Source organism: Carassius gibelio, chromosome B15, assembly GCF_023724105.1.
Source record: "Carassius gibelio isolate Cgi1373 ecotype wild population from Czech Republic chromosome B15, carGib1.2-hapl.c, whole genome shotgun sequence".
NCBI lineage: Eukaryota > Metazoa > Chordata > Actinopteri > Cypriniformes > Cyprinidae > Carassius > Carassius gibelio.
The window spans coordinates 24069025-24093708 of record NC_068410.1 but is presented as its reverse complement, the minus strand read 5'-3'; the positions used below and the strand labels follow the sequence as shown (position 1 = coordinate 24093708).

The 24684-nt window shown below is 37.9% G+C and overlaps 1 protein-coding gene across 1 annotated transcript; it reads left to right on the top strand.

Annotated features, from left to right (window-relative positions):
• The first annotated feature begins 824 nt into the window (after nucleotides 1-824).
• On the top strand, nucleotides 825-23647 carry LOC127972886 (sodium/potassium-transporting ATPase subunit beta-3). The gene is made up of 7 exons (XM_052576815.1): nucleotides 825-1271; nucleotides 10152-10280; nucleotides 12481-12579; nucleotides 15770-15951; nucleotides 16322-16372; nucleotides 21729-21815; nucleotides 22742-23647. Exons 1-7 carry the CDS (start codon nucleotides 1166-1168, stop codon nucleotides 22907-22909), a joined length of 822 nt encoding a protein of 273 aa, XP_052432775.1. The 5' UTR covers nucleotides 825-1165; the 3' UTR covers nucleotides 22910-23647.
• Nucleotides 23648-24684: the final 1037 nt, after the last annotated feature.

The window sequence follows — 24684 nt, the reverse complement described above, 5'->3', positions numbered from 1 at the left end:
ACAATAGAAAACAAAAAAGCAAGCACTACCTAGAAAGGACTACATAAAAGCATCAGGCTAGCAATAGAAATCTCTTCAGATGCTTTTTGAAAACCGAATAAGAGGACATTGATCGCAACGATGGGCTTAACTCACTCCAGAGCTTAGGACCTCTAAAAGAAATATTAAATTGATGTCTTGTAGTTTGTGTGTAGGGTAAGACAAAAGTATTATTGCTATGTCTAGTTTGAAATGAGTGTACATGTGAAATAGGGATAAACAAACTCTGAAAGGAGTCTGGTAGATCTTGTTTATATATATATAGACTTATGCAATATTGCAATAATTAATGAATGGAAACAAAAAGCTATAATATAAGGTTTAATCAATTGCATCATATAAAACGTTTGATTCACCTTTAAAATTAATTTAAAAAATACCTATATATGTATTTTTTTAACCATGAAACCATCAATTTCTTTAAAGATCTGCCTGGGGGGAAAATGAAGGAATTTGTTTTAAACATTTTAAACATGCTTTTTAAAAGACATTAGAGTTTTTGTAACATGACTGAGAAAATGAATCCATCTTCTACTTAAAAATTGTGCAGTCTATGGTAAAAACTTAAACTTACCTGACATGGACCAATACATATTCTGAATAGTTAAATATGTGCATTATTAGAATCAGTTTATTATTAATATTATTGATATTACATGAAAAATAAAATAAATGACTTGGAAGCTCAACTTTGATTCAATTTTCACATTTCAAGAAGAGGTGATATTTCTAAAAACGCCTAGCAGTAAATAAAAAGCATGTTTTTGTTGTGACAACTTGCCCCAGCGGGAAAGTCAAGATGCCCAAACAAAAACTGACTCAATCCCACCCTGAGAAAAAAGCGTCACAGATAGTCCTATTAAGGTCTCTGTAAAACTCTTCGGGTTCAGGCCAGTTTGCAAACTGCGTGGTGTATCGGTAAACGGCGGCTGTACTGCGCATGCGCCGGTCCCGGAGCGCGTCAGACGCCGCTAGTGGACTGCTGCAGTCTGGACTCTGGAGCCGCGTGGAAACACTGCACACCTCTTTTAGTTCATAACGCGAAGGTGGCGGGTCCGAATCACTGCTCTCTTTGATTTGTCCTCCTCCATCGTTGTCAAACTGGTTTATTCACTCTATTCTCGCCATGGCCAACAAAGAGGAGAAAGCTGACGAGAAACAGTCGAGTTGGAAAGATTTTTTCTACAACCCTCGGACGGGGGAATTCATCGGGCGCACCGCGAGCAGCTGGGGTGAGTGTCGGGTTTTTCTGACAACTGTCAATTGCACGCCATTAAACTGCTGTTCAGATCTCAAAAACAAGGAAATACCAAATATATTTTGTGGTAGCAAGATATGCAGATAAATCGCTATACAAGATCTGCAGTGCTTGATTGAATTGCCCCTTTAGCTTCGTTACATTGAAATGATTTCTCATAGAGTTTACAGTCCGTTACATTGAGGCAGCATGTGCATTCACCACACATTAGATCTGCGGGATTCCTTCAGATGCATCAAGCCGATTTAAACAGATCATCGAGAACAAATCCATAAACTGCACACCCAGATGCCTGTATAAAAGCTCTGGCAATCGATCGAATAATCCACGAGGGATCCCTCTTTCAAGAAACCTCAGCTCAAATGGAGCCTGCATGATTAAAAGCTTCATAAAAACGACGTTTAGTAAAATCTGATTTTGAACTAGTTGATTTCCTCCGCTCGCTATCAGTGTGTTAACCCCTTAATCAACACCTTCCTAATGAATCCGTTTAAGCGATGCGGATTTCCGTCATTAATCGGCTTTTAATTAAACAGCTCCCAGATATTCCTTCGCGTGTATCCTGCAGTTTCACACGAGGCTCGAGGTCTAAGAATAGCTCTCCTGAATGTCATCAGCGCGCGCTCTACAGCAGGCCTGTCACATTCGATATGAAATGATGCGTCGAGAGAATCATTTGTACCGCGCGAAATAATACTCGTCGGTTATTCGAAACTCGAAGAATAGAGGCTGCGAACTCAACCTGCCTCGGTTTGTTCATATTAGCGTCTCTATTTTGATATTTTACTCGGGGGTAATGGACAACAGTTACGCAATAAAAGCAATATTCGATTTGGAATTTTGCAATTAGTCAAATTCGAAGTGTGGAATGTTCGGCTGTCAATCACTCGCGGCCGTGCTGACGTCACCTCCGCGTTCATTCGATATGTAAATGAGCGCTGCTGAGGTTCACAGCCCTGCTTGAGAGAAAGAGAGAGAGGATGAGAGGAAATTTCCACATCCCTCGACACACTTGCTGCCTGAGGAGAGGATGCGTTCTGTTCTCATTTGATGACATCTCCTATTCTCTTTCGACAGAGTGGCTGGCCTTGTTTTGAATGTAGATTCTCCTCAAAGCTGCAAAGTGTCCATAATTATCATTGGGGGGTTGGAGGTAATTTCTTAAACACCCGGTTGCTTGGTAACGGGCTTTGCTCAACTATTGTCCTGTAGTTGTGCTCCAGGGTGGTGTTCGTGATGCTACACTCTGCAGTACCTCTCCTTCAGCGGGATGGGTGTTCCTCGGGGTGCTCCTCCTCTCTTTCCTCTCTCAAGGTCAAAGCCGTTCTCTTCAAGCTCCTGTAGCTAATGCCTCATGTAGAAAAATCTATTTAGTCTAGTTAAAATGAAGTCGAAGCTCCAGTCTTAGGAATATGATGTATATACAGATCTGTTTTTATTCATAGTGGAGTTTAAGATTGCTTTAGACGATGAGGCCTAGTGACTCTGCTGAGCCGAGTTCATGTTCGCAGTAGAATAACTGAACTGGCTCTGATAGAGCTCCAGAGCGCTCGATGGGTTAATGAGGGTCTGTGGTTGACTGTGGTTGATATCTTGCAGAATATCTTAGCTTGGTTCACAAGTCTTTTCAATTTGTCTGATAGGATCATTTTAACTGAATAACAGTTTTGATGGAAATGCAAAAATGACTTGTGATGATCTTGTTGGTAGCATCAGTGTGAATAGAGTGAAAATGACAAACATTTATTTACATTTATTCATTTAGCAGACGCTTTTATCCAAAGCAACTTACAGATGAGGACAATGGAAGCAATCAAAAACAACAAAAAGAGCAATGATATATAAGTGCTATAACAAGTCTCAGTTATACACGTAGCATGGGATTTTAACTAATATAATAAATAAAAAGAAAACAGATAGAATAAAAAAATAAAAGAATAGAGCAAGCTAGTTAGAGGTCTTTACACATACACACACACATACATATACAATTGCGTAATAAATGAAAAGAAAATAGAATATAAAAAGATTAGAAAGGTAGTTAGATTTGTTAAAGAATAGAATTACAATAGTGAGTGTTAAAGTTAAACAAACCAATCAGATTTTTTTTTTCTTCATGCTTGCCATCATTTCCCAAAAGTAGTGTTTATGAACTGTGTTCCTTTTTCATTGGAATCACTGTATAATTTCATGGTTTATATTTTGAAATTAAAAGACATCATTTGGTTAAAAGAAAAAGTCAATATAAATGCATTATAAAAAAAAAATAATTGAATAATAAAATGTATAAATATTAAGTTATTTTACGCTAGTGTTTTATTTTAATTTTTTAATAAATAGTGCAAATATCATGTAATAACAATTATTATAATTATTTCACATCCTTTATTTATTTGTTATTACTGCTATTATTATTTTGGGACCAGTAAAATTTGGCAGTAAACAAATAAAAGATTTATTTGATTTGATTTAAAATTCATTTTAATTTAATTTAATTAGAATTCTTTTTAAGTAGCCAGAGGAGATGAGCCTCTCTGGTTCTCTAGAACAGTCTATCAGTAGGGTTTGTGAGAGAGGCAGCCCGTCCATAAAAACTGTATCCAAGGCCAAATAAAAAGATGTCTGTACCATTTTTTAAACATCTCCATCGCTCGGAGAGAAGGATGGCTAGTGAAGAGATGAAAGGATCAGGTCTGGATTGGCTCAGATTAACGCTTCCCAATCTGCTGTCGATTTAGCAATCACTCTGATCTGTCCTCAGCGACTGGGATTTGTGGCGATACGCTGCGATGAGCCGCTGGGATCTCAGGAAATGTGTACCACGGGTAATTTAAACGGATGAAAGAAACGTTGTTCTCATGTGGCAGCGACGCGTTCACACACAACAATGACCTATTTCTGCGTTTCATCAGTGACACTTCCTGCTCCTGTTTGCCCCATTAACACGGCCCTGATGTGATTTGATCGAGTGTGTGTGTGTGTGTGTGTTCAAGCATGTTTGGCTTGAGCTTCACAATGTCGTAATTGATGAACTGCACAAAAGTGGCTTTTCATTCACGGTTTCACATTTTGACCACGGAACACCAATTTTTTTTTTTTCTTCATGTATTTATTTTTTTTATTTTTTTTTACACATTAAACTCCCCATGTTGCATTGATGCACCATTTTGAAACTTAATGTTTCAAAGCTTCATATGAGGGGAAGAATTGAACAACTTAGAGGCGTAGTTCACCCAAAACTGAAAAATCAGCCATCATTTATTCTCATGCCGTTCCAAAACTCATGCGTCTTTTTCTTCTGTGGAACACTAAATAGTTTGACAAACACTGGGGTCCAAATGATTCTTTTTTTTATAGTTTATAGACCTGGTTTTAGTGCTGCAAATAATATCAGCGTGTAACTGTAGTTAATGCCAGATTTGATGATATTCAGGTGTTTAACTCTCCCTCAGGGACTGGCTTGGCTCAGTTTTCCTTCATGGTAAACAGCGGGTGAGAGTTGGCAGCTTTCCTCGCTGGACCCATTACAAGAAGCTATAGTGTGTATTTTTAGATTTTCTCTTTTATCATTTACTACACGGTTTCATTTCAGAAGGACTTTTCTGCAACTGTTTGGTTACAAACTATTAAGCACAGGTTTGGAACAACTCGGGTGTATGGAAGGCCATTTGTGCCACTAAATAAGAAAAAAGTTATTAAAAGTTATTGCGACATTTCATCTTACAATTGTTTTTTCTTGCAGTTGTGACTTCATCTCTTGAAATTCTGCCTTGTTTTCTCAGAATTGTGACAGAAACTTACAACTGTGAGTTAAATTGCAATTCTGGGTAAATAAAGTCAGACTTTCTCAGAACTGTGAGTTTGTATGTCACATTTCTGACTTGTAGAACTGACGTTAACGCAGCGGTTCTCAATTCCAGTCCTTCTCTTAGCGCTTCAGACGTTTGTTCTATTCGAACAGAAGTGCCCTGCAAAGTGGACATCACAGTATATTACGCCATGATTCCAGTTCGAAGCGAACGTATATGTTCCAATCAGAGTACATTGAAGTGTGCGAGATGTGAATTTAAATTGTATTGATTTACAGAGGTCTATGATGTCACAGTTGTCCATGTGTAAAGACGCTGCGCAGCACAAATCAGTGAATGAATGTTTCCATGTGAGGTAAACTTCAACAGATTTCCCCTGCTCAGGCAGTAGGGAGCAGTGAACAATGGGAACACAGTCCATGCACGGAGTTCACTTCTAACGAGCTGATTATCTGAATCAGGTGTGTTAACAAAGAGAGACGTGCAAAATATGCAGAGCAGTGGGGCGCGAGGACTGGATTTGAGAACCGCTGCGTTAGCGGACTCCCCTGTCTTGTTTGTTTGTTGGAGAAGATGGTATATTCAGTGATATGATTGGTCAGATCACTTGTCAATCAAAATCGCCATGAAAAATCAGAATTGTGACATTAAACATTTGCGATTAACTTCATGCTCATGAATTTCAACTGATGGACAAAAAATGTAGTAAAGAAAAATACATAGGCTTGAATTAATAGAGGAACCGAAGCCAAATGTATGAATCAGAATATCATAAAGATCTTTTGATTTTGACCCGTAAGCAACTATCTGGAATATCCTAGCAACCACTTACCAGCAGCCTAGCTACCATCGAAGTCCTTTTCAAAGAAAGTCTGTGCACTCTGCAGCCATATTTGTAACCCCACTGTTTGCTGATCGCACAATGAAATGACTTCTAACCAGCGATTGGCTTTTCATTTAGAAGGCGGGACCAAAGTCTGTGGTTTTCCCGTGGATATGGCCCACTTTAACACTGTTGATGCAGGGTTTTTTTTCATGTTCACGGGTTAAAAAGACCCCAAATACGTGGTATTGATCCCCTGCAAATCAAAATTTGAAAGTGACATGACATACAGTCAAGTATGGTGACCCTGGGCTAGTTTTGCAGTTGCAATTGGGTGGGTTTTGTTTTGAAAACCTGGCAACTCTGGATGGCGGCCATATTGCTTGAATAGGAGTGAACTGTATTAGTCTTTGCCACCATCACAAACACTACAGTTTACTTCAATTTTGATGCTAGTAATATTAGCACTTCTCATGAGAAGAGAGAAGGTGTAGCTGAAGCCACCGCAGTGGTGTGAATGAATTAGCACAAGCTCGAGCGAGCGGCACTGGAGGAGAGATTCAGGCAGCGAGGAGCGTCATACTGGGAGTCTCAGCTGTTCACTGGGTGTCGCACCACTCTTCTGTTCCTCCGCCTCCAGAGCCGAGCTGTCCGCGCCGGTGCCATTACCCCTGTTGATCGCACAGTGGGCTAAAACAGGCTTTACGATGGAATTCAGTTGATCAATTATGTTTTTGTTTTTTTACTTTAGAGTAGTACTAGAGAAATGTTATTGGGGGAGGGTGATACTTATTCTGCAAGCATTTGATTGGTCAGAAAGCCCAAAAGTGCAGGATGAGTCATCAGTGTTTCCTGGTAGATGAAGAGTCAGTTTAAAAGCAAGCATCTGTTATTACACACAAACAATTATTTTTTTCTCTCAATCAAGTCCCGCCCTCTCATTTCAGATACCGTTTCACTGGAAAAAAGAAAATTGCTACTTCTGTTTCATGCCGACTTTAAGGACTTGAGAAAACCTCATAAGATATATAATATAATTGATGAGACGATCCTACAGATCATGAATGTCGTCTTGAGGGTACAGAGTGTTATTTCTTACAGTAACATGTGGTTGTTGATGTGATGGCCGTCCCGTGCCGGAGTCAAGCGTGTCCGCTTACAGAAAAACACGCTTATGAGTGCTGCTCACTTTTTGAGCCACAGTCTCAGTACGGGACCCTACATTACCCCCCCGGCCGGGGTATTTTTATCCCAGCATGCCTGGGCACAGGAGGAGGAGGACAGTATCTGGTTCTTCAGGGCTTGGGTTTCTCAACAGCTGAGAGGAGCCGCTGATAAATACTGCTCCTGTGTGCTCGGATTGTCTCCTGCCTATATATATCTCATATTTTTAGATGCCATTCAGTCAAAATTCCAGTATTGTTTTCATCCTTTTTTTGTTCTGTGGCCAGCAGATCAAGTGTATCTTTGTGAATCACAGGATCTCTGACTCCTCATCTTTCTCACCGTTACCACATCTGCTTCTGTGGGCTTTTCTTGCTCAGAAATGGTCTGAAGTGGTGGCTGACGAACACAGTCGTGCGTTTAAGATGAAATATGAGCATCTTATGCATCCACTGAAAAATTATCTTAGGAGTAAAAACATGGAATTAAGCTTATAAATGTCATGTTTTGATGCTATGCTAAGCTAGCATGCTATTATGCAGAACATGATGATTATGATGATGTATGAATTGTTTTTTAAAAGGAAATCCCTGTAAGATCATTGGAATGGCATTTCATACAAAGGCATCACATTAAACGATCAAACAACGTTTCGGCAGGACACCGATTCATTTTGGTGGCACACTGTTGAGATCCTTTTGATTTCTTGGAAGTAATAATGATAATGTTGTTTTAGTGAGTGTCTTCCCCTCAAAATGATATCACCGTACTTTATCATGTAAGCCCGTTTCTTCCACTGAATCAAAAATAAAACAAGGGAATTGCGACTTTTTATCTCATAATTCTGACTTTTTTTTCTTATATCTTGCAATTCGGACTTTATAACTCACAATGAGGAGTTTAAATCACACAGCTTTATACTTTATAACTCACAATTCCACACAGTCGCTGTTTCCTTGTTGGCGGAAACGGGCTTCCATACTTCATGCCACCAGCCACAATATATATAAAAAAAATCTAATTATAAATCTAAAATTGAAAACGTTCATCATAAGGTGTAATTAAGTCATGGTTTGTATGAAATGCATTTTTATAAATAAATAAATGAATAGCTCCAGATGCATAAATGAGTGTCATGTCATCAACCCTTATATAGAATTTTCAATTTGCATGTAAATTCTGTGGAGAGCTCTAATGATGTGTGTGTGTGTGTGTGTGTGTGTGACTCCCTAGGCCAGTTCTGTGCCATCACTAACTGTCCTCCCCCAGATGCTATTTATAGTAAGAGTCTACCTCAGAGACATCGGCAAAGAAGAAATGCATCTATAATTAAACGGAGCCTCTCACGCTCTTCTACACACGGTCCTTTACTTCCTCTCTTTAGGGTTTTCTCTTGCTATTTCTAATGCTTTAATTATTGTTCAGACCGTATTCATTTACTCTTACCTCCGCTGCGACCCGGTGTGTTCTGCTCTGTTCAACACCAGCAACAAGAGAAGAGTGTTTCTGTTGTTTGGCTCACTGTGGAATCCTGGGAATTCTTCCAGCACTTTGAAGCAGCGTTGAAATAGCACAGTATGCAAAGATGGCATTGAAACAGTACAGTGCTGTAGCAGCATTACTGCACTAAAACACATTCTCATTGAAATAAAATAAAGCACTAATTTACAAACAACCAGAACTTTTTTATTATTTCAGATGTGAAGGAAACATTTCTTATTTTTAATTAGTTCGGCTAAATAATAATGATAAGAAGAAGAATACAAAGAAATAATAATGTAGAAAAACTAAATAGACACAATTAAAGGGGAAAAAATAAGTAAGTTGCCAAAAATGCCCAAACAATTAACTAAATTTAAACAAGGACAATATAAAAAGAATTCAGTTCTACTAAAATAACCCTGTTTTGTAGATTTATTTACATCCATGCGTTTCTTTAAGGGACTTTTCCCTTTCTTTGTAATTCTGAATTGTCTATGCGTGTGAATCTGAAGCCATCGAAAAGTTCATAAGATTCAAACATCCATCATTTAACGTAAATCTATTTAGCAGGTTTATGCAGCTTTTCTAGAAGAACCGAGAAAATGCAAGTCATGAGATCCAGTCTTGGCCTTTATGTGCAATATGAGATCATACAGCGGACAGAGCTTGAGCTTCTTCTTTGCACGTTTACTGAACCGTAGCATTAGCTAGATCTGTAGTGAAGGAGTTTGTCGAGGGTTAACCGTCATCTCTTGTTTCTCTCTGGACGTGTGAGGGATGAGTTATTCTTCATCTCCACACCATTGTTGTGCTCAATTTATCACAAATGGAGCGCTGGCCAAAATAGAACTTTTTCAAATCTGATTCGAAATCTAGTCAAAAAAATCTAATGTCACCCCAGAATCAAAATCACTCTCACACTTTTAAGTCTTTGTGTAGTACTGCTTTTATATTTTACTGCGTCTACATGTTTCTACACATCACTTTAATAATTACACAGAACGTCTCTCATTACAGTAGTGAGCAGGTGTGTTGTCATACACTTGAATTCATATGCAATGAAATTTTGAATTGAGGTGTTTTTAAAATGCACACATAAAAAACTGTTGGTTTTTGATAATATGTCCATATTTAACAGTCCCATCCCAGAGGCTACAGCATCTGTTGTTTAATCATCCAAAATATGCATCATGTTCTGAATGCTAATATAATTCCCTGTGATGTGTAAGGTGAAATATGAGCCATATGCTGGTTAGGCATGATTTGAAGCTTTTATGATGAGCACATGACCAGCTAGAACCAGCTCAAACCAGCATCCCAGCCTCAAAACCTTCCTAACCAGCGTACGCTGTCAACAGACCGCTGACTCGTAGACATTGAGCTGCGCGGTGTACAGTATGACTCTGAAGGTTTGTGAAGCCAGCCTTTCGCCATGTTTCTCAAGTGTTCAGAAATAAGACGTGATGCTTTCAGATGACGCTCTCTTTAATGTGGACTCTGTGTACTCACCGTTGCTTGTTACATGTAATGTTACGGAAGCAGAATGTGTGTTTAATGTGTGTGTCTCTCTCTGCAGCTCTTATATTCCTCTTCTATCTGGTCTTCTATGGCTTCCTGGCGGGGATGTTCACTCTCACCATGTGGGTGATGCTACAGACGCTGGATGAACACACTCCCACATACAGGGACCGAGTGGCCAATCCAGGTAACAGGAAACACACATACTGCATATACACTCAATACTGGAGCTCGTTTCTGCCAAATCTCACAGTTCTGGCTTGACTTTTTGCGAGAATAATGTATATCTGAATATTATTCTGACTACAGTTACAATTGTGTATCTCATAGTTATGTTTTTTCCCCCACAATCACAGAATTGGCATATTATTAATTGGGAATTGCGAGAGATCAGCAGAATGTCTAGATATAAACCCAGAATTGTGAGATTTGAAGAGAACAGTAAGATGGAAACTGGTAACTGTGAGAAAAGGAAAAAGTGTCAAATCATATTGAGAGAGATATAAACAGAATCGCTAAATATAATTGGTAGATAACCTGGCAACTGTGAGGAAAAGAAAATGACCTTTATTTTTTATTATGTGGAGGAATACAGAATTTTGAGGAAGATTATGAAATAAACTCACATCTACTTGAACATACACCTGCGCTTTATTCTGCTAAAGCAAAACTGTCTGCTGTCACAGCAAGCCGCTCAATCATGCCATGTTTGCTCATTTTGCAATTCATATCTCTGTGAAACCAGTATGTTTGTTAAAAAATTCCTCACTGACCGATGCATTCAGCACTCCTCTGGGTTTCTTCTTACACTTGTAGACTCAGAAACATTATGGGAATATTGTAGGTGGATTACTGTACTAAGATATACTGTTATAAATATGCATAACTCAGTGTGTATGTGTGTATATAAATGTCTGTGTGTATGTTCTTTATAGTGTAGCCTATTTATACAAGAAGGCTATAAGATGTGATCATACTTCAAATGCTTTAAAAAAAAAATGATGCGTTTCTAAATGCCTTCAATTCAAATAATATTTCAATTATGTAAAATATGCCCATGGCCACATGGTGCACAGCAAGACTCAGATTAATACCTGCCTCAATGATTTAGAGATCTGCTCACGTAGGTTATGATTTTGGGAATTTATAAATCCTTTTAAGAGTAACCGCACAGTTTAGCTGATATGATTTATTCTGCGCTATTTTTACCGTTACCTCCATTGCAATCAGAACACACAACAGCGGTCTCAGCAGTGTTACCCATCATCCATTAGCCTGCCCCACTCTCTCTCTCTCTCTCTCTCTCTCTCTCATCCTCTCGCTCGATCACGAAGCGAAGTGAGACGAAGCTCACAGGTCTCTCTCTCCTGCCATCATTCATCCTTCCCCAAGTGTCAAATCATTCCTCCCACTCATCTTTCTTTCCTCCCTGAGCCCCCTCCTCCTCGACATCTTTTAGTAACAGAATGTTCTCAGTACAGACGCAGTGGGACATCATTTCAGACGAGTTGTGGTTTAGTGTGTCCAGTTATCTGTGCAAGATTTGGATGCGTTAATGAGCACACATCAGTTATTATAACCCAAAAGTGTTCTGATGCAATAAAACGCACACAGTTAGCATTGGTACAAGTTTAGGTGCCTTGGAAATCATTTTATAAACATCTAATTCTACACATATTAATAAATGGTAAACGGAGCAATTCTCACTAATTACTAGCATGCATATTGGCTGTTTATTAATACTTATAAAGCACACATCAATGCTTTATTCTACATGACCATGTTTTAGATCCCTGAATCCATGATGTATTCCCCAGTTGTAAGTCACTTGGGATAAAAGCATCTGCTAAATGAATACATGTCCCCTTTACCTAAACATAACATCTACCTCACTAACTATTACTGAGCAGCAAATGAGGAGTTTATTGAAGCTGTAGTTAATAGTTAGCTAATAGTGAGAAATAAAGTGTGACCTGATAAATGTCTGATATTCCCAAATGGAAAATCTAAGAGAATATATATATATATATATATTTTATTATTTTTTTACTAATTGTATTGATACCAAAAGCCCTTAAAATTCCCTTTTTAAATAGATTTTTTTTCTGTAGTTATGCTTGGCTCTTAAAAAGCTAGAAATTAGCAGTAAGTAAAAATATTTTTGCAAATCATTGTCATGCCATCATGAAAGACTGGAAAATTCATGAAGGTGAAAACTGAAAGGGATGTTGCATTGATAATTATGAAGACTTGTATATAAGCAACAAGGAGACATTCTTAGAATGACACAAAGTGCACTCACTGAATCAGTGTGTTGATCACACAAATGTGCTGCAATCTCCATTAATTTGTGTCATGTACATCTGCGTGGTATATTTTGTCCACAGGGCTGATGATCAGACCGAGGTCCTTGGAAATTAAATATAACCTATCGATTCCCCAGGAATACAGCAAGTATGTGCAGCCCCTGGAGTTGTTCCTGCAGCGTGAGTCCATCACCTTACCTCTCTACACTTTACCTCTCTGATCACAGAATAAAGTGACCAGGAACACCCTTCCACCTGAACCCAATCTGAGAAGTCACAGGATACTTTAACCCCAACTCTGAACCAGAGTTAGAGTCAAGAACCTCCGAGACTCAGACCAGTGTTAGACTGGCCTTAAAACAGAACAGTGCCAGGTCTCTCCAAAACCCCCTAAAAATCTAGACCATGGGTTTTCAATTCTGGTTCTCGAGTTCTAGTTTCCTTCAACCTTGATCAAACTCACCTGCCTTTAACTTTCTAGTAGTGTTGAAGATGTTGAGTAGCATGTTCAGGTGTGTTTGATTAGGGTTGGAGCGAACCCCTGACCGAGACCTAGAGGAAAACTAGACCTTTCGAGAACCAGATCCAGACCATTAGCTAATGGCCCAAAAACCAGGCAGTCTATTTTAATGATTAAAAAAATTAATAAAGAACCAATAAGCTTATCAGAGCCTGAAGTCTTGTTAGTTTGAGGTAAAGACACCTTTAGTACCAACATCCAGTTTAAAGCTCCAGTATGCAACTTTTGTAATTGACCACAAGAGGGCTTATTTCCAACAATAACAAAGGCGAAGCTTGATGACGCTATGAAGCAGGTGACGATGGGAGATGTCGTTTTTAATGCGTTTTCACCATAGCAATGTATCTAAATTGGATAAACGAATCATGATCACGGATGAGGTAATTTATTCGTTTTTGTATTACCTGTATATCTGATCGTATTATTTTATGTCATCATAATTAATGAACTGCAAGGAACATGAAATGTTATACTATATTATCCCGTTACAACATACAGCTATTTGTTAGATGATTTGTTGGGTTAATGTTGTGCAGTGTTACGTGTGTATGGTTAATGCCGTGTTGTTTAACGTGCTCAAACCAATCGTTCCAAAAGTAATTTGAACGAACATTTGCAAGTAATGACTAAATATATTTTTAACAACACGTATCCGATTATATTTAATTGTACTGCCATAATCTCGGTCACCACACGTGATAAAAATCCTTACCTTAGTACAAAGAGCAATATAACAGTCCATTTGCCACGTTATGTTATTTTCTCACAGGTAACGTTATTGATAAAAAAATGCTACGGTGACAATGTACAGGCGTGTGGTGCAATTCATATCTATTAAAATCATCTTTACTGTAACTATGACGTTACTTGTACAATAACAAAATAAATAATTGATTTGCTTACCTGTCTATCAATACACTCGCGAGAGCAGAGTCTCTGTCAAGTCCAAGATTTTCGCGCAGCTCTCTCCATCTCGTAAACGCCTGGCCGATATTTATCCTGGTTTTATTCCTCCGTTTGTCTCACAGTCTGCGTGTATCCGAATGTGGACGCTTACGTTTTACTGGCACTTCAATACTCACCAAAGAGTAATCGTGATCCATAACAACGACAACCAAACCATACGCGCGGCTATAACTTAACCACCACTTCCGAATTTGCCCATGTGATATTCCGGTGTGGTGGAACATCACATGGTCTACACCGGAAACAAAGTATAGAGCGGACATTGCGTCACTGAGAGGCGACATTTCTTTTCCGGGATGGCCAGTTATTTAAAATCGGAATTTCTCTGAAATAAAAAATCTTCGGAGACTTTTGAGATATTGTAAGTACACAACTGGAGGAAATATATAAGTTATTTTCAGAAATTTTATTACAAAATTCCTACATATTGGAGCTTTAAGCCACATTTATGTGTTTTTGAGAGGTCTCAAGTACAACATTAAGAATTTAACTCTGTTAAGAACCAGCAAACATTATTTTTGTGTGGGTGGATAAAATATTTGCAACAAATACTATTTGGAAAATATTCTTAATATGGCCAGATTTGAGATCAAATAAAGACATATTTTTACTAGTGTAATTTTGTATCAGTTGTTCATTAAGGTCAGATTTGGGCAAGCAAAAGCTACACTTAAGAATTTAGGAGGACCATGAGGTGCAGCAGTCAGTTCACTTATATTATGAATAGAATACATTAGGTGGTGGCATAGTCAAATATATTTTATTTTAATCTCCCAGTACAAAAACTTCTCAATGTCCTTCTAATGTAGCCTCTGGTTAGGATATGAGCTCCCTCTGTTAATGGTTAAACGTACTTGAGTTTGCCGTTAACTGCACAAATTGTTATCAGCTGTATGCGATCACAACCCAAACTGAAAGCTCAGAAAGTGAAGTCTTTCTTGAATGGATCCGTTAAAGATCAGCCACAGTAGTCACGAGTGACTCATTTAAGGACCCGATGCCATCAATCTTGTGGTTTTAAGTCGATGTCCATTAGTTTTGAGATCATGTGTATCTGCTAAAACCTAAAGTCTTTGTTTCTTTTCTGGGCAATTTGAGCAGATGTGCTTCTCAGAGGCTTATACTCATTCCTGTCTGATAAAACATTTGCTCTTTCCTAATTCCACCAACCACTCATTAGCCATGTAGCAAACTATGTGTCTGATGCTTGCATGCTTCCTTCTGGGAAGACAAGAACACCTCTTAAAGTCAGAATTTCCACTCGCATACTTTTGCGGAAATCCCACAACCTCTCAGCACCCAAGTATGTGGCTAATGATAAATTCCTCTATTACATGTCCCATGCCTATATATAGATATCCTATGAAAAACAGTATGTCAAATGAGAAGTACAGTGTGTCTGTATTGGTAGTATTGATGAAACAGTAGCCGAAGTGTACCCAGATTCTGAGGTGCACATCTGATGGACATGTATCTGTCCCATGAGGTCAAGGGAGAGGAGTTGTAAATGGCAGTGAAAGGTCACATGACAAAGCCAACATGGCGTCCTCTGCAATCTGCTTCTTTTTTTATGCCGTCCTCCTTTCTCACGACACAATTTCTCAATTCTTGCTTCAAACGGAATGCAGATTTTAAAGTAGAAATATTAGTTATTTAATGACCTGTACACAATGAAATGCTCCAACGCAGGAATGTTGTGCTTCTCAAGTCATATATTGGGGTCTTTAAACTCTTTCTTTTGGAGCTTTCAAAAACTTCCAAAGTGGTCACACTTGTAGACAAGAAAGACATCTCCCAACCACACGATTGTCACCAATTGCTGCTGAAGATTTCCAGCTTGACGCCTTCATCTCACTCTCTGCTCTCTCTCATCTGTTACTTCAGCGTACAATGACTCTCTGCAGGAGGCAAACGAGGCCTGTCCCGAGGGTGTGTACTTTGAGCAAGACGACGTTGAGGTGAAGAAGGTTTGCCAGTTCAAGAGAAGTGTGCTAGGGCATTGCTCTGGACTGGATGATTTCGGTTATTCCAAGGGTCAGCCATGCATCCTAGTCAAGATGAATCGAGTGAGTCACTGTTTTTACGCTCTCCCAGGTCAAAGCTAGCTGTTAGCACAGAGGTTTTCAGCTCTTGCCCTCGAGGTCCACTTCCCTGCAGAGTTCAGCTCCAACCTTGATCAACCTCGACTGCCTGCAACTTTATCAAGACCTTGGAGCTGAACTCTGCAGGAAAGTGGACCTCAAGGGCCAGAGTTGAGAGACCCTGTGTTGGCATATGTTCTCCAGACAGATTGAAGCCACAGTGATCATGCAAGGACACAAAACATCCAATCCGGCATGCATTGTGTTCCAGTTGCATCCTAGAAATTTAAGCATGCGATCAGGCCTTTTAATAGATTTAGAAGGATGTTTGTTCATTGTATATACTCTTTTGCAGGTGATTGGGCTTAAGCCACAAGGAGACCCATGTATCAGCTGCAAAGCCAAGGTAAATCCCAAATCACACTGTGTTACTAGCTTCAGAGTGTCCGATGTCAGGATGAGTGCGACATGATGGAGTCAGTCTGAATTAATGTGTGTGAGTGTTTCCATCTTGTGTTTTCACACGTCTGTTTGTGTCTGGTCTCTCTCCACGCTGCCTATAGGGCCAGCAGTATTAATGGTGGGTAAGATTTCGGGCCCCAGCTCCCCTCCCAATGTTTCCACAGGGCCCTTGCCCTGGGCCTTTTCCATCTCTTTGCTGCCTCTCTCCTGTGCTGCTTTGTCTCTGGTGCCTTTAACTGCCCTCATTCTAGAAATGATGTATACCTTCAGATCCCCAGTCATCGAGAACGTAATGCATAGTGTCTAGGTAAAGTCAATGTAGCTGTGGGTCCTTCTACACCGTGGGACCTACTAAGGCCCCATTTACTCCTGATATTAATGTGGAATGCTCTTAACTACAGATGTGCATCACTGCATGTTCATTATGGAGAATAGTGGAGAAATTTCCAGTCTTGTCTGATGTTTTCTTTTAACACTAACCAGGGGTGTCCAGTCCTGCTACTGGAGAGTTTACTGCAGAGTTTAGCTCCAACACACCTCTGGACGTTTCTAGTAATCCTCAAGACCTTGATTAGCAGGTTCAGGTGTGTTTTATTAGGGCTGGAGCTCAACTTGCTGTAAGGTGGCTCTCTGTACTCTTAAAGGGATAATTCACCAAAAAATAAATTCATGAAGTCATTAATTACTCGCCCTTGTGTTGTTCCAAACCCGTGAGACCTTCGTTTATCTTTGGAACACAAATTAAGATGTTTTGAAATATGAGAGCTTCTGACCCTGCATACACAGAAAATTTAACTTACCATTTTTTTTTAAATGTAGCTAAAATAAATGTTTGCAACCACTTACCTTAAAAAAATGTAAGTATTCTTTTTACAGTGCAGATAGCAACACAACTACTGTATCACATTCAAGACAAATAGTCCATTTGACAGTGGTTCATTTTATAAAGAGAGAATACTTTTTGTGCACAAAGAACTTAATAAAAAAAAAAATGTATCTTCCATGTCGGTCTTCGACAAGTTCATGACAGTACCATGACACATGCGTGTGCATTCCTTAGATTGCAAAATTTTTCACATCAAAACAGCGGCTCCTCAAGCATGCAGTGTGGTAATATCATGAACTCATGTCAAAGGCTAGTTCCTATCACTTCCCCGTGTGAAAGCCTCTTAAACCAGCTCATACATCACAGTAGGGTCTAACCCAGCACAATAGGAACTACCAGCAACACAAGTTTACGTTGGTTGGTCAAACACATACCATAGAAATCACTGGCACCTGTCATTTAAAAAAAATAAAAATAAATAAAGTAAACCGTTTACTTAGTCCACAAACTAATTTCTTGAATGCCACTCTTAAATGATGATGCTGTCATCTGGTTTGCATCACTGCATTGTTCTTACTAGGGCTGGGTGAAAAAAAAAAATGATTCCTCAATTTTAAAACGATTTTCAGTTTTGCCAAACTGCAATATTGATTCTTAAATCTCAAGAATTAGTTAGCTTAGCCTGTTTTCAATTAATGAACAACATTGTAGCACACCTATCCAATAAATTACAATAAGCTTTGTTACTTTTGATATAAAAACAAAGTCTCATATTTCAAATTCTATCCATTTTATTATTATTATATTCCACAAAAAAGCCATTTTGGGGCCGTTTAATGTAGAGAGACAGATCGCTGTAGCAAAATTGGCAGCATGAAACTCACATGATCTCATCATGTCCTCCGCATGTCAGGGATCTGGGAAGGAGGACCCCATTGCAGTGAGATAACAAGGTTTTGACAAGACAGACTGATACAAGTGGTAGTGAAGTGCACAACAGATACCACAACAGGAACACAATAAACAGAACAGCTAGGGAAGGCAACTGGGAAGGCTTCAGGAAACAACTGGCAGAATACTTGGGCAACTGGGGGGGCAACAAGACCAGGCTGACAGAACCAGGGCAGGACACATGGGGACAGGTCAGGAACTCGAACACAAGACTAGACCGGACAAAGCTCCACAAAAACACAAATTAAATCCAAGACAAAGAATATAAACCAATGAACTAATAAAGGTAAAGTAACAAAATAAGAAATTACCAATTTAACCAACTTAAGAGAATGATCAAACAAAACCAAGAATCAAGACTAGAAAACTAAATATTACAAACGAAAGCAAAGGGCAAGGACAAACAAATTACCAAAGCAAGGGGAAAGACAAGAACATAGAATCACAAGGACTAAACAAAACAAGGGCACAAGACCAACCAGACAGGGAGACACGGACACACATTCAACCACATCCACAGACAGAGGGGGTGAGAATGACAACGGACCAGCAAACACAAAAGGGTAAGGTGCACTATAAATGGGGAGGAAAATACATGAGGGACAGGTGAGCACAATTAGACCAACTAGGGTAACAAGAGGGTGTGGTAAAGAGGAAACAAGGAGGAGGGGCTAAAGGAGCACATGGCCGAGAAAATGACAAACAAGGCCATGTGCTGACACTAGACACAAGAAACAAACATAAAACAAAGTCACAGTGCAAAACCCTGACACCGCATCAATACCGAATACAGCTTGAAATAAACATGAATGAATTTCCAAAATTATAAGTACAACAACTTATCCTGTCTCGTGTAATCACTCTATTATTGTTTCAGCCAAATCAATATGTCTTGTAAACAAAACAGTATGTCACGTAACATCACATTTACCTAAAAAAAAAATAAATAAAATACACATTCTGTGACCGGAAACTCATTAGTCAGCTAGAAAAATTAACTCTAGAAAGGAACATTAAGCTAAATATATGCACCATATAACATTCATTATATTTATATATATATATATATATATATATATATATATATATATATATATATATACAGTGTGTAAAAAATTATATATATATATATATATACAGTGTGTAAAAAATTATATATATATATAATTTTTATTATATTACTGTGCTTTAATATTTTTATAACAACCATTTAAATGTGTACATTACAAAAGTGAGTTGTTCTTAAAGAACCTTTATTTTTCCGAGTGTAGAGAAGGATTAGACACCCCTGCTTTGGACTGTCGTCGTGAGGTCTAGTCCACTTTACAAATTATTCTGATCAGGAGTAGCCCACTTGTAAAAGAAGAGACTCGAAATATCTCAAGATTTGATACCATGAAGAGGCAAATTTGTGTGATTTAGTTAATCAAAACTTACCATAGCAATTCAATACCATGCAATCATAACCTTCAGGGTTGTGGAGGCCACAGTGATGTTTACTCTACAAATGCTTATTTAGCACTTGAGTTTGGATCACCATATCAGGTGTAAACAGGGCCCATTGCTATTGGGAATCTTCCACACCAGTATACCGTGGTCAAGTCAAATTCACGGTTTCTCAGCCATTCCAATTGATTTTATTGACACAGCAATTTTTTTTCTTGCAAAACATTGTCTTTTGACCTTAGTAACCTCATATGAACATGTCCACAAGCATCTAACCGATATCAGGAGCAAGTTATGCAACGTTGGACCCATTTCAAGCCCTTGTTTGCTTCCTTCGAGTAGTTCTGTGCTGCAGATGTGAGACGTTCCTATCAGACCTGCTGTTTTTCACTTGTCCCATGAGAACTTCTTTACTGCCCTTATCATTTTGTCATTTTTGTACCTCATGACTTCTCCAAGACCTCTCACCCATTTGACCCTTGAAGGTATACAGCGGACACAAGGAAGTCCCATGCTTTTGCTCTTAAATTATGCCAATAGTTCCTGCTTTTCAAGCTTGCCATTTATTACTAAACCAACTTTCACTAATAGAGACCTTGCAATGTTTCAGTGGGGCCTTCGCACATTTCAGTATTAACTGTTCCAGTGATATTACAGCTGATAGTAACCGTTGTTTACATAAACAATGATGTTAGGCGTTTTATGCTTTTTGAAAAACACTTTCAATTAAATTAAATAAAAAAGATTTTTTTTTTTTTTTTTTTTTTTTTTTATAGATCTGTATAGGGCCGGGCGATATGGAGCAAAATCTTTACAGGAAAAATAACCCCCCAAAAACTACTGCAAAAACAGATATACCAAATATTAAATTTTTAGGGCCCTATGAAATGTTTTATATTTTCTTCACCATATGTTTTGTTATCTAATTCTGTGTTTTAGTATGTGTAATTATTTAAATGCATAAAAAAATTCTTAAAATAGCCTTATGTGAAATGTTTTTTCCCTTCAGAAATTCTGTGTATTTAAATTTTTCTGGTTATCAAATGAAGGCATAAAACATTCATTTAATTTATCTTTTAATTATTTAAAATTAAGCAAACTTTATTTTTTGGCAAACAAAGGGGATTTACTATTAAAAATAAAACATGGAAGACATGTTGTGTGATTATTCCTTAAAAAATGATGTTGCTTTCATTTTAATAGTAGTAGTTGGCTATGCACATTCTGCTGAGCAATAGTAATAGATAAATTCACATTTTCATGATTTAATGATTAGCTTTTCATTTATCTGATGAACCACATGCAGTTCCTTCAAGAACACTGGTTTAAGAAACTTTGATGTTAATGCACTTATTAATAACACTGAACAGAATACATTGTCTTTCTCTGTATATTTTATTTCAGTATGGAACAAGTTTATCCTATTTAAGTCAATGTCATGATTTGGGTCAAAACTAATCTAAAAGTAATCAAAGTATGATTCTATTACTGCGCTGCTTTGTGTGAAAGCCTCTAATGAAACTCTGCACATTTTCTGAGCTTCTGGGCTGATTCGTAATAATTACATTCTTTGAATTTGATTATTAAATCATGAATCATGGTCTGCGACTACTGATGCTTTAAAATAGCTTCTTTTTGTGTTCGTATCATCTTTTTCACTGGACTACACTGTCTGCAAGCATGCATCACTGTGATCTATTAGATCCTCAACCAGCTCAGAAGCTTGTGGCAAATCATCTCATTCAGTTCACTTAATATTGAGGAAGCTCTTATTGGATGCACATCAGGATCAGAGTCCTGTAAGTGTTCCTGAGCTTGTTGCTTCCTGCTGCTGCTGGATATACTGTACGCTATGACTGTGATGAACCGCGAGCAGACAGTTATGGATTCATGCATCATATACAGTACGAGATGCAAGAGAGATTTCATCTGTAAAAACCCGTTTCCCCTTCTCAGTGTGGATATGTGCTTCTCCTGCTTTATTGAGAGATCTGCGGTCTGTGCTTGTGATGTGAGGACACATGACGCGTGCTGCAGTGTGAGCTCATTGTTTTTGGTGTTTGTTCTCCTGACACAGAGAGAAGCTCCTCTGCAGATGCAGTATTTCCCCGCTGAGGGCAAACTCGACAAGAGTTACTTCCCCTATTATGGCAAGAAGTTGCATGTGAGTACAATACAGCAAAAAATATTAATTGTGTGGACGCACAATATACTACTGAATATTGTCCGAATAAATCATGAAAAATTATGTGGTGTTTATTCACTTGAAAATATGTATATTTTATGAATATAATATATACATATAATGTGTGTGTGTGTGTGTGTGTGTTTTAATAAATTTTTATATTTGTAATAAATCAATAAGTATATGTGTGTGTTCTTTGTATTTTTTTGTGCATATAAATACACACACACATGCATGTTTATATAAAAAAAAGTTACATTTATATATTAAAAATATTTGTTTTGGATGCCATTAATCATTTGACAGCACTATATATATATATGTGTATGTGAATATGTATTTTTAATGTATAGAAAATATACAATCTATTGTTTAAAATGCTTATAATATGTAGTAATTATATAATAGTGTAATATGTATATTCTGTGCATAGAAAATATGGAATATAAATTAATTCAGACCATTTTTATAAATGATTTGTACTGGTCTTATTGTCTGATTTAATGCTTGAAAGTAAAACCAGGCTTGTTCTGAAGTATTACGCATGCATACTTAGCCTACATATTAGTTTCCTTTTAAAAAGTAAATATTGTATATATTATGCATTGAAACTTTTATATCATTTTTCGAACAAAATATGTAATTTGCAATATTTTAATATTTATATTTTAAAATAAATATGTACTTTTGAAGCATAGAAAATATATAAACCATTATACAAAATGCTTACTGTGTAAAACATTTAAATTCTCTGCATAGAGAATATTGAATATAAAATATGTAATTAAATTATTTTTTTATGTGTATATACACACACACACACACACACTCATCATCAGTATCACATCTGTTTTATATTACCGTGTCAAGTTTTCTTCTGATATTTCTCATATTTCTCCCATCAGGCACAGTACGTGCAGCCGGTGGTGGCCGTGAAGCTGATGCTGATGGAGGAAGACTATAACTCTGAGCTCACCGTCGAGTGTAAGGTGGAGGGTTCGAATCTGCTCAACAGCGACGAGCGAGACAAGTTCCTGGGCCGCGTCATGTTCCGCGTCTCCGTGTCCAAGTAGCCCAGAGCCTTCGCCAGGGACACACGATGTCACTTCCTCTCACGTCCATCACGTCCATATCACACTCCCCTCGTCCCCAGAGTTTAATCAGCCCTTCACACGTCAAGTTCAAGAGCAGCTGGATGCACACAGACCTCCTCTGGCTCTGCGTCACGGACGGGCCAGGGATGGACACGTGCATGTGTGTGCAGCTTAATGAAGGTTTTAATTCACTGATTCGCTCATTTATCATAAAACACAACGATGGAAATACAATTCAAAGGTAAAAGACAAGGAGAGAAGCTCGAGTCATCGTGTAGAGTAGTAAGTGTAGGGACCTGTAAATAGATGCATCAACACATCATGTGTGTGTGTGTGCTCTGCTCCCTCATAGTCCTGTTCAGCCTGCCGTGTGTGTGTGTGTGTGTGTGTGTGTGTGATGTCAAGCCTCTGTGTACATATTTAATGGATTTTAAACACTCTTTTTCTCTGTCATTACTCTCACATTGTCTGACTGCTGTAAGAAATCAAGAGTATGAAATTATATAATAGCTGTAATTTAAGATTATTGAGAAGTGAAAATAATAAGGGTGTGGGGGGGTTGAACACCAAAAAACCTCTATATATCAAACCTGGTTTGAGACCCGTCCACCGTCTGAGGGAAAGGAGTTTTTTAAACCTCTGCAGAAACTGTTCTTTGTGCAGATGCCTTACGATCTGTATGAGTTAAAAAATATTGAAATAAAATTTGATTTTAAACGACTGTGTGCAGTGCTTTTATTCTCAGATCTGCTGAATACATGTGAAAGTTACTCACTTCATTTCTCAACTCGTCTTGAAATGATGCTCATTTCAAATATGTACTCATAAGAGTAACTGGAAAGAAGTCTCTTGTGCTCACCGTGACTGCATTTATTTGGACAAAAATACAGTAAGAACATTAATATTTGCTAAGTAATAATACAATTTAAATCTCTATTTTCAGCTGATTAAAGCTGTATTTTCAGCATCATTCCTCCAGTCTTCAGTGTCACATGATCTTCAGAAATCATGAAAATATGATGATTTACAGCTCAAGAAACAAATTGTTTTGCTGTTCAGTAAGTTTTTGGAAACTTATATATATATATATATATATTATATATAAACACACACACCATTTGAGGCAAAAATGGTGGTATAGAAAAAAAAGAAAACTACATTTATGTGTGTGTGTGTGTGTGTATATATATATATATATATATCTATATATATATATATAGTGCTGTCAAATTCATTGTCACAGAAAATAAACTTTTTTTTCGCATATCTGTGTTCTCTGTGTATATTTATTATGTATATATATAAATACACGCAGTCTAAATTTGAAGATATGAAAATATTTACATGCATTTCAAAGTCTACTTATATTCATATAATTTATATTATAAATATATTTAAAATATTAACATGACATATTTTTCTGAAATATATACATGCATGTGTGTGTATTTATATATACATAATAAATATACGCAGTACACACAGATGTAGCCTTTTATCGCGATTAATCATTAGACACCACTAGTGTGTGTGTGTGTGTGTTCATCATACAGTAGGCTACATTATTGTACATGATCTTGTGGATCCCCGCTATAGATCAGACGCGCTTATAAACGTCTCGCTGTCGCCAGTTTAGAAACGATAAGGAGAGAGAGAGAGAGAGAGATGGAGAGAGAGAGACAGAGAGAGAGAGAGAGAGAGAGAGAGAGAGAGAGAGAGAGACGCTCTAATGGCGCCCTCTAGTGTCCGTCATG